The sequence below is a fragment of the Mytilus californianus genome, unplaced genomic scaffold (genome assembly GCF_021869535.1).
Source record: "Mytilus californianus isolate M0D057914Y unplaced genomic scaffold, xbMytCali1.0.p SCAF_3, whole genome shotgun sequence".
NCBI classification, from domain to species: Eukaryota; Metazoa; Mollusca; class Bivalvia; order Mytilida; family Mytilidae; genus Mytilus; species Mytilus californianus.
Window position 1 is genome coordinate 23,388,546 of NW_026262679.1, and position 17,353 is coordinate 23,405,898.

Here is a 17,353-nt window from a genome sequence, read left to right on the forward strand (position 1 = left end):
CAAGATTACTCTTATTTCAGAAAGCTTTCACAAAACATAGCAATACCGATACCAGAATGTATCATCCAAGCAAATATATTAAATATTAATTATTTCACCATGTTTATTTTTTTCATAACATTTTATGCAGTTGTAATGAACATTATCATTATACTTAACTAATTTCCTAATGTGTGCCGTGTATATGTTTGCAATTTTGTTTTTCAACACACTTTTGTTTATGCTTTTCTCAGGGAAGATTAGTTATATAGCTAACTGCGTAACCCTCTTAAAATAAAGTAGTGTTGATTAGTTACGTAGTGGTGCGTTGTTGTAACAAACCTTAATTTGTTAATTTAGTCATATCTTGAATACGATCCGAGAGGCAACATTCTTAGCGATGACCAAATGTCAGAGGTCATTATTCAGAACATCAGTGTAGTGTAGTTTTTATTTAAAACATTTTACTGTTTTACAAAAGGTCAGGTATTTAGTTTTGTATCCACACAGAACGACAGTAAATAAAATGTTTGGCATTGTCGTAAATTATTTTACGTGAAACAATTAATCATTTCAAAGCAACCAAACCAACTAAATATGCTATAAAACTATACACCTTATCGATAATCCCGCTTGACCCGAGAATCAGTCCCGCTCGAACTTTTGACGTCAGACAACAATCACTTTTCCATTGTGGCGTCAGATATTTTCTATTATGACGTCAAAATTTTACGGGAACTTGTGTGATGTCCAGTAATGGCGGACAAATAGCGATAAGGTGTATTGTTCAATGACATGAATGACTTGCATGCATGTTTTTCATCGTTAGTTGAAGTTCATATTTTTTCAGTAACATTTGTAAGCTACAATGTGAGTGTTCTATATGGGAATTATAAATGGCTGTTGGTACCAACTTCAATTGAAAAATATTAGGTGACAAACCAATACCAGAGACATGAATATGTCTCTGCCAATACCAAAATTATGTCCATTTAATTACTGCAACATTGCATTTTGTCTTATTTGAACCCAAGTACCATAATTCTATATTTTTTCTCATCAAATTTATGTTTGTTTTCAACATTTTGCAATAGATCTATCATGTCACTGACATCTAACATACTTATTAGGACAATAGTTGTGTATTGAGTAAATGTGGAATAAGTGTTTACTACAGGTAAATGATCGGTAAGATCATAATTCTGGGTTATTTGAACTGTTAGAGAATGAAATCTATGCATCTGTTTCCTGGCATATATAAGAAGAAATCTCATTATGACTGCTGTAACTAGATCAGTCAGCTGTCACTCTAAATTATATATGTCAAAAGTTTGGTATTTTTTGTCAAGTTACATGTAGATAGGCTTGAGAAAGCAGGAGTTTCAAATAACTCTATTATATTTCATTTGTTTTGTGTCAAAAGATATATGTATGACAACTGTATATTCATTTGAGTATTCATAAACTCAAAAGGTATTCATATACAATGTAGGAATCAAAAAGAATAAAGTATTCTCTTAATTTAAAGCTTATTTAATCCAAAGAAAATTTACACGTTTCAGTATTGCCAAAGGTACAACAGATTAAGGAAATGACCACTACCAATGGAGATTCACAAATTATAGACAGTGTGAAGGAATATTATGGAAAGAAATTAAAAAACGTGTCAGATTTACAAACCCAAGCATGTGTAGCACCAGGCAGACGTGTTAACAAAAATGTACGTGAAGCAATTAGTCAAGTTCATGAAGAAGTAGCATCAAAGTAAGTTATAACTAACAGTTAAAAAAATTCTGAACTACCAATATGTTAAAAAGGGGATAAAAAGATGGTACTGTAAATTCAGAAATTATTGCGATGTTTTTATTATTGCGAAAAATGCGACAGGGTTATAATCGCAATAATTTAAACTCGCATTTTGAAGTTTTTTATATGAATTAAACAGGATTTTTCTCAAAACAGCAAAAATTAAAATCGCAGTTTAGTCTAAAATGACAAAATCGCAATAATAAATGCACGCAATAATTTCTGAATTTACAGTACTCAAATGATACAAATCAGAAACAATGTGCCAGATGTATGGACAAACCAGTTAAAAACAATGTTATTGGTAAAGATATTCAGGATTTTGTTCCCTTGTAATTTATAAAAGATACTGTAACCTTATTTTTCCAAGAATCATTTGAAATTTTATATTATTGCATTTTACTCCACATTCAACAAATAGACAGACATATCTGTTTTTGGGGGTAAATATTGATCAAAGTGCAATCAAAACCCTATTGTCACTGGTTTCATAGCTATATTTCAGGCCTCTTCATTAGGACACACAACATAGTGCAGTGAGGTGAACATTCTTCAGATTTTTCACAAGCAATGAATTAATAATATACACTATATTTATTATGGATATGGATTAGTAATCCCTGATAAATATTTTTTTAGATATTATGGATGTGGATTAGTAATTCCTGATAAATTAGAAGGAATTAAAGTTCTGGACCTTGGAAGTGGTAGTGGAAGAGATTGCTTTGCTATCAGTAAACTAGTTGGACAGAATGGACAGGTTACAGGGATAGACATGACTGATGAACAGGTCAGTAGGTCAGTCACATGAATAGGCATGACTGATGAACAGGTGAGTAGGTCAGTCACATGAATAGGCATGACTGATGAACAGGTCAGTAGGTCAGTCACAGGGATAAACTTGAACGATGAACATGTCAGTAGGTCAGTCACAGGGATAAGATATAACTGATGAACAGGTCAGTAGGTCAGTCACAAGAATAGACATGACCAATGTACAGGTCAGTAGGTCAGTCATAGGGATAGACATAATGCATGATCAGGTCAGTAGGTCAGTCACAGGGATAGACATGACGGATGAACAGGTCAGTAGATCAGTCACAGGGATACATGTAGACATGACTGATGAACAGGTAAGTAGATCAATCACAGGAGTAGACATGACTGATGAACAGGTCAGTAGGTCAGTCACAAAAATAGACATGACCTATGAACAGGTCAGTAGGTCAGTCACACGGATAGACAAGACAGATGAACAGGTAAGTAGGTCAGTCACACGGATAGACATGGCAGATAAAAGGTCAGTAGGTCAGTCACACAGATAGACATGACAGATAAAAGGTCAGTAGGTCAGTCACACAGATAGACTAGACAGATGAACAGGTAAGTAGGTCAGTCACACGGATAGACAAGACAGATGAACAGGTCAGTAGGTCAGTCACACAGATAGACATGACAGATAAAAGGTCAGTAGGTCAGTCACTGGGATAGATATTACCAATGGACAACTGAGTAGGTCATAGTGGATTCACAGTCTAGAATGTGTCACAGGGATAAACATGATGATGGAATAGATCAGTATATCAAGGAAAAGAATGGTTCAGAATGGTCATTAAACATTGAAAATCATAACAGATTAACAGTTCAGAAAGCTGAGGTTAAAGATCAGTAAACATGTGATTCAGAATAATGGTCATGAACATTGTAATAGTAGGCATCCCTGATCAATAGGTCAGTAGGATGGGGTGAAAAATCAGTAAACAGACTGTACCAAATGGTCTTGTATAAGCGGTATACCAGTAAAAGTGGCAGGATAGCTTTTAAAAATTTGTCTTGATGTCCTCTTAATTATCAGAGGTTGAATACATATATAGATTATAGATTACATTTTGCATAAGTTCTTTATTTTTCTTTACAGATTGAAGTAGCCAGAAAGTATATAGATTACCATACAAAAACCTTTGGCTATGATAAACCAAATGTAAACTTTGTACAGGGGTACATTGAGAAGCTTCTTGAGGCAGGCCTGCAAGAAAACTTCTATGATTTAATAGTGTACGTTATTAAAAAATAATTCATGACAGTCCCAACTTTGTCAGAGATTGTGACATGGTAACATTATTTAAGCAAACCTTTATTCCCAGTTTTAATATGGGGGCATTGATTTTTGTTCGCATAACATCCAATATCAAAAGCAATCCAAAAACACAAAAAAATCAGAGAGATATGGTTACAATCTAAACATACGTATTACAGTATTTGTAGAAAGGCTAGACCAGTTGTTTAATATGATTTATTTAATTACTCTTTGTTTATTCAAAAGTATAATGATTAATTGAGTACTACGGAAGATGTCCTTGGGGACTAGCTGGGGACTTGGTGTCCTTCATGATTATGCTGCAAGGTTTTAGCACTACAGGTCATAGATGAGGAACTTTCAACAATCATCAAGATGAAGAACAGTAATTAAAGTGCTGTTCTTTTTTTATGGTTACTTCATATTACTGCATGCTTGTAATCTCATTTACATCCATTCCATATCCCTTGGCTTTAATTTATGGTGGACATTAAAAACTTAAAATCTGAAAGGGGAAACAATAGGTACCTTGCTATTGGAGATGCATTAAGTGGTAGCCAGTTTGTGCATCTAAAAAAGTATAATATATCAAATCAAAAACAATAATTTCGATTTCTTTGCATTTGAAATTGTTGAAAACATGTAGAGATCGATTTTTATTCCTTTAACATTAAAACATCCAGATTTACTGATACACTGGCATGTACTATGCATGCAGAACTGAGTATTTTTTTTTATCTTTAAAAGCAGTTTAATCCTGCCATGATTCATCTCAGAAGCCTCATTAGTGGTTCTCTAATGTCATGTTATGGTTTTGTTGTTATTTAGAGAATTTAATGACTGTGTTATTGGCAGATCTATATCAACTTTTATAGACTCTAAGATTAAGAGCTTGTCATATAGTATAGATATATAGTATATATTATATACCGTTATGTATATTTTTGAAGACTGTACCGGTATGTCTTTTGGCTGTTTGTTGTTTAGTTGAGTTGCTCTCTCATTAATAGAGACACCCTAAAAATAAAAACAATTAACATAGACATATAACAAGAAAACCAATCAGGAGGTTTCTGACTAGGACATTAGGCTGTACTAGTCTTGGAGGAAAACATTGCAATAAGGGTCAATCATATACATATGACCATTGGCTGGTTACCTATAATTTAACCTCATCTCTACATGGGTTTTATGAGAATCCACAACATAATGCAGTGGTTCATGTCCATGACCATGCCAAGCAATTTATTTTTATTCTCAGAAACACAATTTTCAAAATAATGTGTGTGTTTGTGTATTATCATACTAATCAAGAAAACCATTTTTCCAATGTTGCCAAAAAATAGTGCATTGTTGATCTGTTCTACCTTCAATTTTACGGACAAAGGGGAACAACTCAATTCATTATTATGACTAAATATGTTTCTTTATTTATATAATGCAATATTCCATTTTAAGTTTAACATGCAAAGCACTCAGCCTTACCCCTTTTAACCCTGAACAATGAACATCAAAGTTACATTTCTTTTGGTAGATTTAGTATTGAGCAATAAGTATTCAAATCAAATAAAAAGATACAGAGATGCTTAAAAAATGTCAATTGGGCACAATGACCTCCTCAGTTCAAGGATGCAGGGACCTAGTGAAACATGTAAATGATTTCAAAAATCAACGTGTAGTAGTTTTCCTGGTAATAGAAATGATGTGAATCAAACATATTGTATAATTATTCACAATTTTTTAGACTGGGTGATTTTTATCAACTTGTGCATGTTTACACACCTTATAGTTAATCATCATACGACCTCAGATTAGACGAGAGTACCCCCTGAATTTTTTAGCTTGACATATATCATATAGAAACCTTTGTATTGTTGAAGACATTATGTTGACCTCTTTATGTCATTTAGTTTTTTGTGTCTTTGGGCTGCTGTCTCATTGACACACCCCATATCTGTTTTTATTAATAATTGAAGTTATAGAAAGCAAGCTTAAAATACTTAATATAAAAATAAGGAGATGTGGTATGATTGCCAATGAGACAACTATCCACCAAAGTTCAAATGAAGTGGATGTAAGCAATTATAGGCAACCGTACGGCCTTCAACAATGAGAAAAACCCATACCATATAGTCGGCTATAAGAGACCCTGACATGAAAAATATGAAACAATTCAATTGAGAAAACTAACGGCCTAATTTATAACAAAACAATTTACGAAAAACAAATATGACAGACATGAACCAATGACAACCACTGAACTACAGGCTCCTTAAATTCTTAATCTATTGACAAAGAAATCACATACCGGTAATCCTAAATGCTTATATTATAGCAATTTCATGAAAAGAACAGGAAAAGTATATTATATGGCCAAAGTAAATTAGTACATAATTTTGATACTGGGGCAAAAAAAAACCTATCATTTAAGTTTTGTTTAACCCATGCATAAAGGAATTGTAAGTAGTCTACAAGAATACCATACCAATTGATTTATCAATTTTATTTAATAAGTTTTTAAGCCAAAAAGTCAGATTTTAGGGACAACACCTAGACTTGCTTGGTGTATATATATATAATTACCACAAAAAACTGAGTGAAATAAATTGTTTATTTTCAAACAAGTGGAATCCCACTTAGACAATAAATCCCTTTTAATTTTCTATCTATATGGAACAAGCGATTTTGTCAAAATGGGAGGTTAAACTCAACTTTTTTATGTACCTGTCTCAAGTTAGGATTCTCACCGATGGTTGTCTGAACGGTTTTGGGGAGAATTTTTTGATAGTAGATCTCTAATAGTTTCTGTTTATTCTATTTATAACTATTCTTAACATTTACAGGTCCAACTGTGTAGTGAATCTGTCACCTGACAAATGTGCTGTATTGTCTGAAGCCTACAAAGTTCTCAAGGTAATTCCAAATTTCACTTCTATTATTTTTTTTGGTGACCTGACAGGAAATAGAAATCACTTTTATGGACTTGTGTCCTGTCTGTGTTTTTGTCTGCCTTGTTGTTGACACACTTTGTGCTAATCTGCAACTCTTAAATGGTTTGAAAGGATTAAAACAAGCCTTCACAAATTCTTCTACAAGAAATGCAATATGCACCTGCTAGTTTGATATTTGATCTGAGTGATTTTTTCGGGTTTTCCATAACAAAACATAGACTAACCCATTTCTGTTTTTATCAGTTTGTTTATCTGCATTTCTATGAAAACTGCATGACAGAATTTTACCATGCAAATTTGCAGTTTCTATTCCAGGACATGAAGTTGTGTACCTGCTAAATTAACTGTTAAACTTTTATTAAATTTTTTTTTGTTTTCCATACCAATATTTGGATTTTTTTTTATTTCGGATTATATTACTGTAAATTCAGAAATTATTGCGTTGTTTTTATTATTGCGAAAAATGCGACAGGTTTATAATCGCAATAATTTAAACTCGCATTTTCAAATTTTTTATATGAATTAAACAGGATTTTTCTCAATATCGCAAAAATTAAAATCGCATTTTAGTCTAAAATGACAAAATCGCAATAATAAATGCACGCAATAATTTCTGAATTTACAGTATTTGGAGACCGCAGCCAACACAACTTCATAGTGCAACCACTCATTTTAACCTTTTTCATTGTGCTCAGATGTTCAGAAAATGTTATATCACAGCATGGTAAGGTCAAAATGATTAGACCTGACATAATGTTTGACCAAATAATATCATGTTTGTCCTAAATCTTAAAAAGATAAACTTCCACAAGAATTTAAAGTGACAATATTTGTATAAAAAACCACAGAGATACCTTAATGAAGGAAACCTGGTAATGTTTATTTTGTTCACTTTTGACAGGAAGGTGGAGAGTTGTATTTCAGTGACGTTTATTGTGACAGAAATCTGGATGATTCAGTAAGGAAACATGAGACATTATGGGGTAAGTAATTGTAAGCTAATAGGCTAACTGAGTATGTATTTAAAAGGGGATTGTGAAATCTCAGACGATTTTGTCTTAAATATTAACACACAAATAGTGCATGTAGACAAAATTAAAGTGACAATTTCATAATAATATTTTAAATCAGATCTTCCTGACAAATACTGAATTGCCAAAATAAAATATGCCAAGTGTTTTTTGAAGAACCTGGGGCTCTTTTCACAAAATATTTTATGACTAAAATTGATTGTAAGTTATACTGAAATTTTCATCATGACTTACTAGTGTTTTTACTCGTAAGATTTTTTGTGAAAAAAGTCACAGTCATATACCATTTTCCTGCAATCTAGGAGAACTTACATAAAGGCTTACACTTATCAAACTTCCACAGACAGTCCAAAACACTATACAGAATTAAATGACTTTGCATGGGAGGCAGTATAAATGTTGTAATCAAATTATACATTTCATTTTTTACCAGAATGGTTTACAGATTATAAGATAATAATCTTTAATAAATAGAAACTAAAACTTTGACTTTTAGAACATTCAAACTATGGGTTACATGGAAATTAAACCTGTCTCTTTTCTGCAACAGAGGAAAAGGAGGCAATTGCCTAATTTGCATACTGTATTTTAGAGAAGGGTAAAGTTCTTTAATCTTTATTTATTGCAGGTGAGTGTATAGCAGGTGCCCTGTGCTGGAAGGATCTGATTTCACTGGCCGAGAAGACAGGGTTCAGTACACCAAGACTTGAAACTGTATCTCCTATACCTATAGACAGAGATGATTTCAAAAAAATATTAGGTAAACAGTCCTTAGCTTGATCCGGTTTGATTCAATTGTTAAGATTATTTTTTTACAATATTGTTTACATAGATGAAAAATAAGAAATATCTTGTTTTTTATTGACCAAAATTATCATATAGATATAAGAAGATGTGGTACGAGTGCCAATGGGACAACTCTCCATCTAAGTCACAATTTGTAAAAGTAAACCATTATAGGTCAAAGTACGGCCTTCAACACGGAGCCTTTGCTCACACCAAACAGCAAGCTATAAAAGGCCCCAAAAATGACTAGTGTAAAACCATTCAAACAGGAAAACCAACGGTCTAATCTATATAAAAAACGAGATGTTTTTTGCTGTGCAGGAAGTACAAATACAGAGTCTTTTCAGAATGGAATGTTTAATCCAATTTACTTAGAAGAACCCTTGCATCAACTATTTAAAAGGTTGGCAGGTGTCTTATGCCAAGCAATTTTCTGTGCCTTGCTTAAATAACCTCCATTCCAAGTGGCAATCAAAATGTTCCTCCCTTCATTCTGGTTGTCCCACTTTGTAGAACCTACCCATTGGATTTACTGTTATATTATTATCCTCCTGGATATTCATGAAATATTTGCCACTGGATGTAAAAAAAGCAACAATCAATTATTAATTATTTAAATAATAAGACCTAATTTACACATATGAAATATGATTACTAATTCTAATGAACCCAGTATATAAAATAATTAAGTCTTTAAGCAATTACTTTTTGAGTTAACATCTGTTACATTATGTAAGCTATATTGTTATAGCTATTACTGAAAAATTATTGATTTTTTTAACAAACATAAAATCATGGGAAGAGATATAATTGCTTATATTTTTTATATATAATTTATATTTTGGGCTTATATTTCTCTGTTGATTTTAAGCTCACCTGGCCCAATGGGCCAAGTGAGTTTTTTTCATCACTTGGCGTCCGTCGTCGTCCGTTAACTTTTAAAAAAATCTTCTCCTCTGAAACTACTGGGCCTAATTTAACCAAACTTGGCAACAATCATCATTAGGGTATCTAGTTTAAAAAATGTGTCTGATGACCCTGCCTGCCAATCAACATGGCCGACATGGCTAAAAATTGAACACAGGGGGTAAAATGCAGTTTTTGGCTTATATCTCTGAAATTAAGGAATTTAGAGCAAATCTGACATGGGGTTAAAATGTTAATCAGGTTGAGATATATATTCTCAGGCGAATCAGACAACCCATTGTTGGGTTGCTGCCCCTGAATTGGTAATTTTAAGGAAATTTTGCAGTTTTGGGTTATTATCTTGAATATTATTATAGATAGAAATAAACTGTAAACAGCAATAATTTTCAGCAAAGTAAGATCTACAAATAAGTCAATATAACCAAAATTGTCAATTGACCCCTTAATGAGTTATTGCCTTTTATAGTAAATTTTTCTTAAATTTTTTTAATCTTTTACAAAACACTTCTCCACTTAATCTACTGGGCCAAATAGAATTTAACTTAGCCACAATTTTCAATGGGGTATCTTATTGAAAAATGTATCCGATGACCCTGTCATCCAACCAACATGGCCACCATGGCTAAAAATATAACATAGGGGTTTATAGAAGTCTTAGGGAAAATTGTAAATAAAACAATTTCAAATGGTCACAACCTGAAAACTAATTTGAATAATGATAAGGGGTCTTCAGTAACTATTGTAAGACTACAATGGGATGATCTGCTTTTAATTTAACTACTGGGCCAAATTAAATCAAACTTGGTCTCAATCATTATTGGGGTATCTTATACTATTTATTATGATTTTAACCTTATTTTACATGGTTTCCAAAACCACAGTAGAAACAGGTGAGCGACACAGGCTCTTGAGAGCCTCTAGTTTTTAAATTATATTAATTTTTATCTTACCTTTTGGAGTTAAATTTTCATTGTTTAATGTTAAAACACTAAGATGTATCAAAATATAATGAGCCAATTTGTATCAGTTTAAAAAAAGAGAGAGGAATGAGATACCAAGGAGACAATCGGAGTCGAGGAAAAATCATTGCAAAAAGGAGCACACACCTTAAAATGTATTGAATGAACGCTCAAATAGAATTCTTTTATGATAATAGTATTCAGAAGAAGACAATATAAGTACGAAGTACTTGTGTCTGATCCATTTTGATGTTGGCCTGAATCATTATTAGGGTATTTAATACCATTAATTATGATTTTAACCTTATTTTACAATTTGAAAACAACAGTAGATACAGGTGAGCGACAGAGGCTCTTGGGAGCCTCTAGTTTTTAAATCCTTCAAAATGTAGGAAACTCATTATTTACTTTCTAATATCTATCAATTACTTACATATTAGGTCTGAAATGCATGAATCCTTTCTATTATGATATTGTATTTTTCTTTTGGTGTAGCACTTAAGCTAAGTTCAATGTAGAAGAAAATCATTGCATTTATTAGTCATTCAATCTTTGACATTTGTTTAACATATTTACTTAACAGGTGATGCCAAGTTTTGTTCTGTCACATACAGATTGTTCAAGCTACCCAAAGTAGAAAAGTCTCCACCATTACAAGTTATTTATAGTGGCGATGTAACAGGATGCGAGAATCAACTAGATTTTGATCACAGAAATCATTTCAAGGTATTCAGGAGTTTTTAGTTAGTAGCTATAAATTGACAAAAGACGCATTATTACGTTATGAGTAGGTCGACAATGCAAGCAGTTTCATAAAGGTACAGTTTTTAGGTTGTGACTATTTAGTTCTTAAGATAGGTGTACATAAATCAAGACCAATTGGCTGTGAAAAAAAAAAAACTGTTCTTTATCCAAATATGTATTTATAAACTTTCCTATCTTTCTATTCGGATCTCAGATTGTTTACAGAATTGTTTGCTTCTTCATTTATATATATTTATTTTCCAAATGATTTATTGTTAAATCATCTCCCTTTCCAAAGATAATTTCCCTTGCCTGTTGGAATGACTTGAGGAAGTTCAGGATTATGTTTTACTAAAATTATTGTAACTGTCATGAATCGCTTTATGCATGTCATTATTTTATCAATAAAAATCATATTTGTGCTAAATCGTTTCCTTCAGTTTATTATTTTATTCAACAGATCATGCAGATAATGTCTGCATTTATAAAACAAATCAAAATTTATCTATTCTTGATATTTTATTTTATTCTCTACGATTTTTATCAGACAGGTGATGTCTACACAATTGACTCAGAACTGGTTACTATATTAAAGAATTCAAGATTTTCAGATGAGTTTGAATTTCAACCAGCATCAAAAGGGGTCTGTGAAACAACAGGGAATACTGTAAGTTTCTACACTGTACTTGACATGCATATAATTAAATCTAGAAATAGCAGACTACATCAATGAAAATGTAATTATCATATAAAGCAGACCTGACAGATAAGCAGCTTCTACTTGTTTGGTTAACAAAAATTACAAACTTATTTATTTTGGTGGAGTTGAAATTTTGTGATTTCTAGGATCAAACTTGAAACAAGGTTTTATTTTTGTGTTTTTGACCATAGTTCTAACATTCTTTAAAGAACAAACTTAAAAGAGGGAATATTTTTATGTTTTATCTTCATCTCCAAATAAGCGAAAATTAAACACTAATAACAAATTTCCATCTTTACATTAAAATTGGAATACTTTCTTGAAGATATATTTTAGATTAAATATGTAATTTCTACAGACTGTAGATTACATTCAGTCAATCATGTCCATAGCAAACTATAACGTGTAATATGTTTATATTTTAAAGGTAGATAATCCATTTGATGTTTTACTGGAGAAAGAAAAGAAAGGAGAACAAGTCAGTCCTGCTTGTTGTGCTCCAGGAAAGTGTTGTTAAATAGGAGAAACAGTGCCGCTGGAAATGTTGTCAAATTCTAATTTTCAGTACAATATTAATGGATATTTTTCCTGTACAGTTTTGTATAATGTAGTTACTGCAAAACCTCTGAAACAGTTTTGATTGATATTTTCATTTTCAGTAAATACTTACAGATCACTTCATAAAATATTGCTCCTGTATATTTTTTTTTTTCATTTTCCAAATTTATTACATTATATAAATTCTATCACAAATATCATTTATAATAATCTTTCATTACTTATAGAGCTAGTGGATCTATCCTGAAATGTATATTTTTCTTGCCAACTGGCCAGTAGGATATTTTGTGTGATTAAGATTTTGCATTAATGTAAATAATAGGAAATGTTGAGGAAATATAGTTTATGGTTTCAATGAAAAAAAGGAATTCAAGACTTTTTTTAATTTTCAATTAGGAAAAATTTAAGGTTTTTTTTGAAAAAGTGAATTATAATAAAGAACATTAGTACGTTATTCAGTTATTGAAATAGTTGGATACCAAAGCAAACTCAGAATGTTTACTGTTGTCAATGGTAGAGTAGAAAAAAGCAAATAAGTAACCATATATAATATTTTTTTTATATATGTAAAATAATATTCATTTTGCATGAAATATAGAAATAAAGATTTCATATTCCTTTAGAAGTAAAATTACTTTTTTCATATTGGATCCTTAAACAACCAAGTTTATAGTACCTATTACAGAATTTACCCCAAAAATCATCTTCTATAGAATATTTCAAAATTATCAGAAATGGAAGTTGAACCAAATATTTAGACCTGAAATCATGACATGTATGATGTTGTTTTGTTCAATAATAACTCCTATTCATGCTTTATGTAAATTATTCATATTATAATTGTTTGTTTTGATGGTTGTTAGCAGGTGCTTGATCTATACTTACATAATATGGTGCTAGAAACATAATAAATAATTACAAGTTTTACATCACTTACATTTTTGTTGCAGAATAAATAATTACAATATAGTTTTGTATCATATAGATTTTTGTTGCGGAAGTTTCATTGAGAAAATAGGCTACCCAAATTGTTCTCTGATTTATATGTAAAAGATACATTGTATGTTACTGAACTCTAATTTTGTTGGGACATGTTTTCTGCTCCTATGCTATCATAGCAGATTTGCCAGCTGCTTCAGGAATACTGAAATAGATATATTTAGATATAAGAAGATATGGTATGAGTGCCAATGAGACAACTCTCCATCCAAGTCACAATATGTAAAAGTAAACCATTATAGGTCAAAGCACGGCCTTCAACACGTATTTGCCTTTATCCAGCAGCTCATAGGTCATTTACAAGTAGTTGGACATTTTTTCGTCCTTAACATGCATGAAATATTTGCTAATGCATGTTAAGCAACCAACAATCAATCAAGCAATCATTTAAACACTTTAACTTATGAAACATTAAAAATATATCTAGAATGAGGTAAAATGACAACTAAATGAAGAAAGTTGGATAAAAGTACTGATTGAGAAAAATCTATAATTGAATGATCTTCTGTACCTTTTGAAGAAGGTGTTTTTATACGACCGCAAAAAATTTTTGCGGTCGTATATTGGTATGATGTTGGCGTCGTCGTCATTGTCGTCTTCCGAAGACACATTGGTTTTCGCACTCTAACTTTAGTTTAAGTGAATGGATCTCTATGAAATTTTACCATAAGGTTCAATACCACAAAAGGAAGGTTGGGATTGATTTTGGGGGTTATGGTACCAACAGTTAAGGAATTAGGGGCCAAAAATAAGCATTTTTGTAACTTCCAAACATAACTTGTGTTCAAGTGTATGGATCTCTCTGACATTGTACCACAAGGTTCCATATCACTCAGGAATGCAGGGATTGATTTTGGGGGTAATTGCCTCAAAATATTAGGAATTAGGGGGCAAAAAACAAGCATTTTTCTAGTTTCATGACAATAACTTGTGTGTAAGTGTATGGATCTTTCTGAAATTGTACTACAAGGTTCCATATCACAAAGGGAAAGCTGGAATTGAGTTTGGGGGTAATTGCCCAAAACGTTTAGGAATAAGGGGCCAAAAATAAGCATTTTAGTTTCCAGACAATAACTTGTGTTCAAGTGTATGGATCTCTCTGAAATTGTACTGCAAGGTACCATACCACAAAGGGAAGGCTGGGATTGATTTTGGGGGTAATTGCCTCAAAATATTAGGAATTAGGGGCCAAAAAAGGGGCAAAAAACAAGCATTTTTCTAGTTTCATGACAATACCTTGTGTGTAAGTGTTAAATCTTTCTGAAATTGTACTACAAGGTTCCATATCACAAAGGGAAAGCTGGAATTGAGTTTGGGGGTAATTGTCCAAAATGTTTAGGAATAAGGGGCCAAAAAGGGGCCAAAATAAGCATTTTTCTAGTTTCCAGACAATAACTTGTGTTCAAGTGTATGGATCTCTCTGAAATTGTACTGCAAGGTACCATACCACAAAGGGAAGGCTGGGATTGATTTTGGGGGTAATTGCCTCAAAATATTAGGAATTAGGGACCAAAAAAGGGGCAAAAATCAAGCATTTTTCTAGTTTCATGACAATAACTTGTGTGTAAGTGTATGGATCTTTCTGAAATTGTACTACAAGGTTCCATTACACAAAGGGAAAGGTGAGTTTGAGTTTGGGGGTATAAATTGCCTTAAACGTCTAGGAATTTGGGGCCAAAAAGGGGCCAAAAAACAAGCATTTTTCTAGTTTCCAGACAATAACTTGTGTTCAAGTGTATGGATCTCTCTGAAATTGTACTGCAGGTACCATACCACAAAGGGAAGGCTGGGATTGAGTTTGGGGGTGATGAATCATAAGGGGGTTCAAACAATTTTTGGGGGGGGGATTTTTTTCTTTAAAATTTTCCATTTTAAATTGGTTATTTCTGATTTATATATAAAAGCAAATAATAATGATATGGTTTGAATAGGTAAATTAAAAAAATTTAAGTTCTTAGACCACATTTATTCTGTGTCAGAAACCTGTGCTGTGTCAAATATTTAATCACAATCCAAATTCAGTGCTGTATCAAGCTTGAATGTTGTGTCCATACTTGCCCCAACTGTTCAGGGTTCGACCTCTGCGGTCGTATCAAGCTGAGCCCAGCGGAGCATTTTATTTAAACAATCTTATGAAATGTGTCATTGTTGTAGCTTCTGGTTTTTGGTTGTGCTCTTGGTATCTTCTGCCTCTTGTTTTGGAGTGTTCGCTTTGGAGTAAACTTAGAAATGTGTGTATGAATATTTGTAAGCGGCAGTGGTAAGTAGACATCATCATCTTCGACTTACCCCTGAACCACTATTCAATACATGATCAACAGTCTCTGGTGGATATCTCAATGGCAATCATGACCCATCTCCTTATTTTAATATAGTGTAAACAGATGCATGATCAACAGTCTCTTGTGGATATCTCACTGGCAATCATGCCCCATATCCTTATTTTAATATAGTGGTCAACAGTCTCTTGTGGATATTTCAATGGCAATCATGCCCCATATCCTTATTTTAATAAAGTGGTCAACAGTCTCTTGTGGATATTTCAATGGCAATCATGCCCCATATCCTTATTTTAATAAAGTGGTCAACAGTCTCTTGTGGATATTTCAATGGCAATCATGCCCCATATCCTTATTTTAATGTAGTGTAAACAGATGCATGATCAATAGTCTCTGGTGGATAGATACCTCAATGGCAATCATACCCCATCTCCTTTTTTCAATATAGTGTAAACAGGAGGTGAAAATCTTAAAAGTGGACCATTTTTTTGCAGTAAATCATCTCTGGTGACAATAAAGTACATTCACATTAAAAATTTTCAAATATAAAATTATGTATTATTTCTATTTTATTAATACAAGCTTTAAAGGAGTAGGATCATATAAATATCCCTCCATTATAACACTTACCTTGAACAGTATTGTGCAACAGGATATGTAGTTTACAAACCTTAAACAGGTACTGGCTGTTAAGTTAGATTTCATTCGTTTTATGCTACAAGCATCTGCTTATTTCACATACTTCTACAGAGCAATGTGTCCATTTCAGAGACTTCCATGAGAGAACACAATAATTGATTCACCGATTGATAAGTTAAGTTTTGTTTGTTATAAACTTTTTAATCTGCGAAAATCGTAGGTACCATGAGTTGTATTGTGACCACTGTAACTAAATTATGGGAGAAGAAATGATTCACCGTTTTTGACAATATCAACTCTGACAATAACGTAGTATATGTAGCCAGATATATGTCTCTGATTGAGCAGAAACGTTACCCTTCAATAACACTTGAAATATTTCCAGTTTTTGTGGGAGTTCCATTTGCCTTAAATATACTTTCAAGCCGATAGTTTTCTCATTTGAATTGTTTTCCATTTGTCTTTTCGGGGTCCTTTATAGCTGACTATGCGGTATGCTCATTGTTGAAGGCCGTACGGTGACCTATAGTTGTTAACTTCTATGTCATTTGGTCTCTTGTGAAGAGTTGTCTCATTGGCAATCATACCACATCTTCTGATTTTTATATCAAAAGTACTTCTTTTTTTTTATTAGAAAAAAAAAAAGAAAAATTAAATTATTAAAGTACTTCTGTGTCAAAATGTGTTGGTTTATTTTTGGTTCTTGCAACCTTTGTTAAAATGTCTTGTTCTGGTAATAATCCTTTGAACTTTATTTTCTGCCTTGCAATGGAATTTTGTACATTCACTAGCTGTGTTTTTCATGAAAGATGAAGGTTTGAAAACATGACATTGTGACCTATGTTTCAAACCAACATGTTGCTTTTACCGACATGATTTGGGCTCTGGTGGATAGTTGTCTCATTTTGGCAATGATTA

The 17,353-nt window shown here is 32.3% G+C and overlaps 1 protein-coding gene across 3 annotated transcripts; it reads left to right on the forward strand.

Moving 5' to 3' along the window:
* The first annotated feature begins 378 nt into the window (after positions 1-378).
* Positions 379-13,487, forward strand: LOC127734156 (arsenite methyltransferase-like). 3 transcript variants are annotated; one of them, XM_052243869.1, is made up of 10 exons: positions 379-460; positions 1,542-1,743; positions 2,425-2,575; positions 3,704-3,840; positions 6,706-6,775; positions 7,715-7,796; positions 8,473-8,604; positions 11,100-11,242; positions 11,808-11,927; positions 12,388-13,487. In XM_052243869.1, exons 2-10 carry the CDS (start codon positions 1,571-1,573, stop codon positions 12,475-12,477), a joined length of 1,098 nt encoding a protein of 365 aa, XP_052099829.1. In that variant the 5' UTR covers positions 379-460; positions 1,542-1,570; the 3' UTR covers positions 12,478-13,487. The 3 variants fall into 3 exon arrangements, with proteins under 3 accessions (XP_052099829.1, XP_052099830.1, XP_052099831.1); XM_052243870.1 differs by having other exon boundaries at positions 384-465; XM_052243871.1 differs by lacking the exon at positions 379-460 and adding an exon at positions 483-849.
* Positions 13,488-17,353: the final 3,866 nt, after the last annotated feature.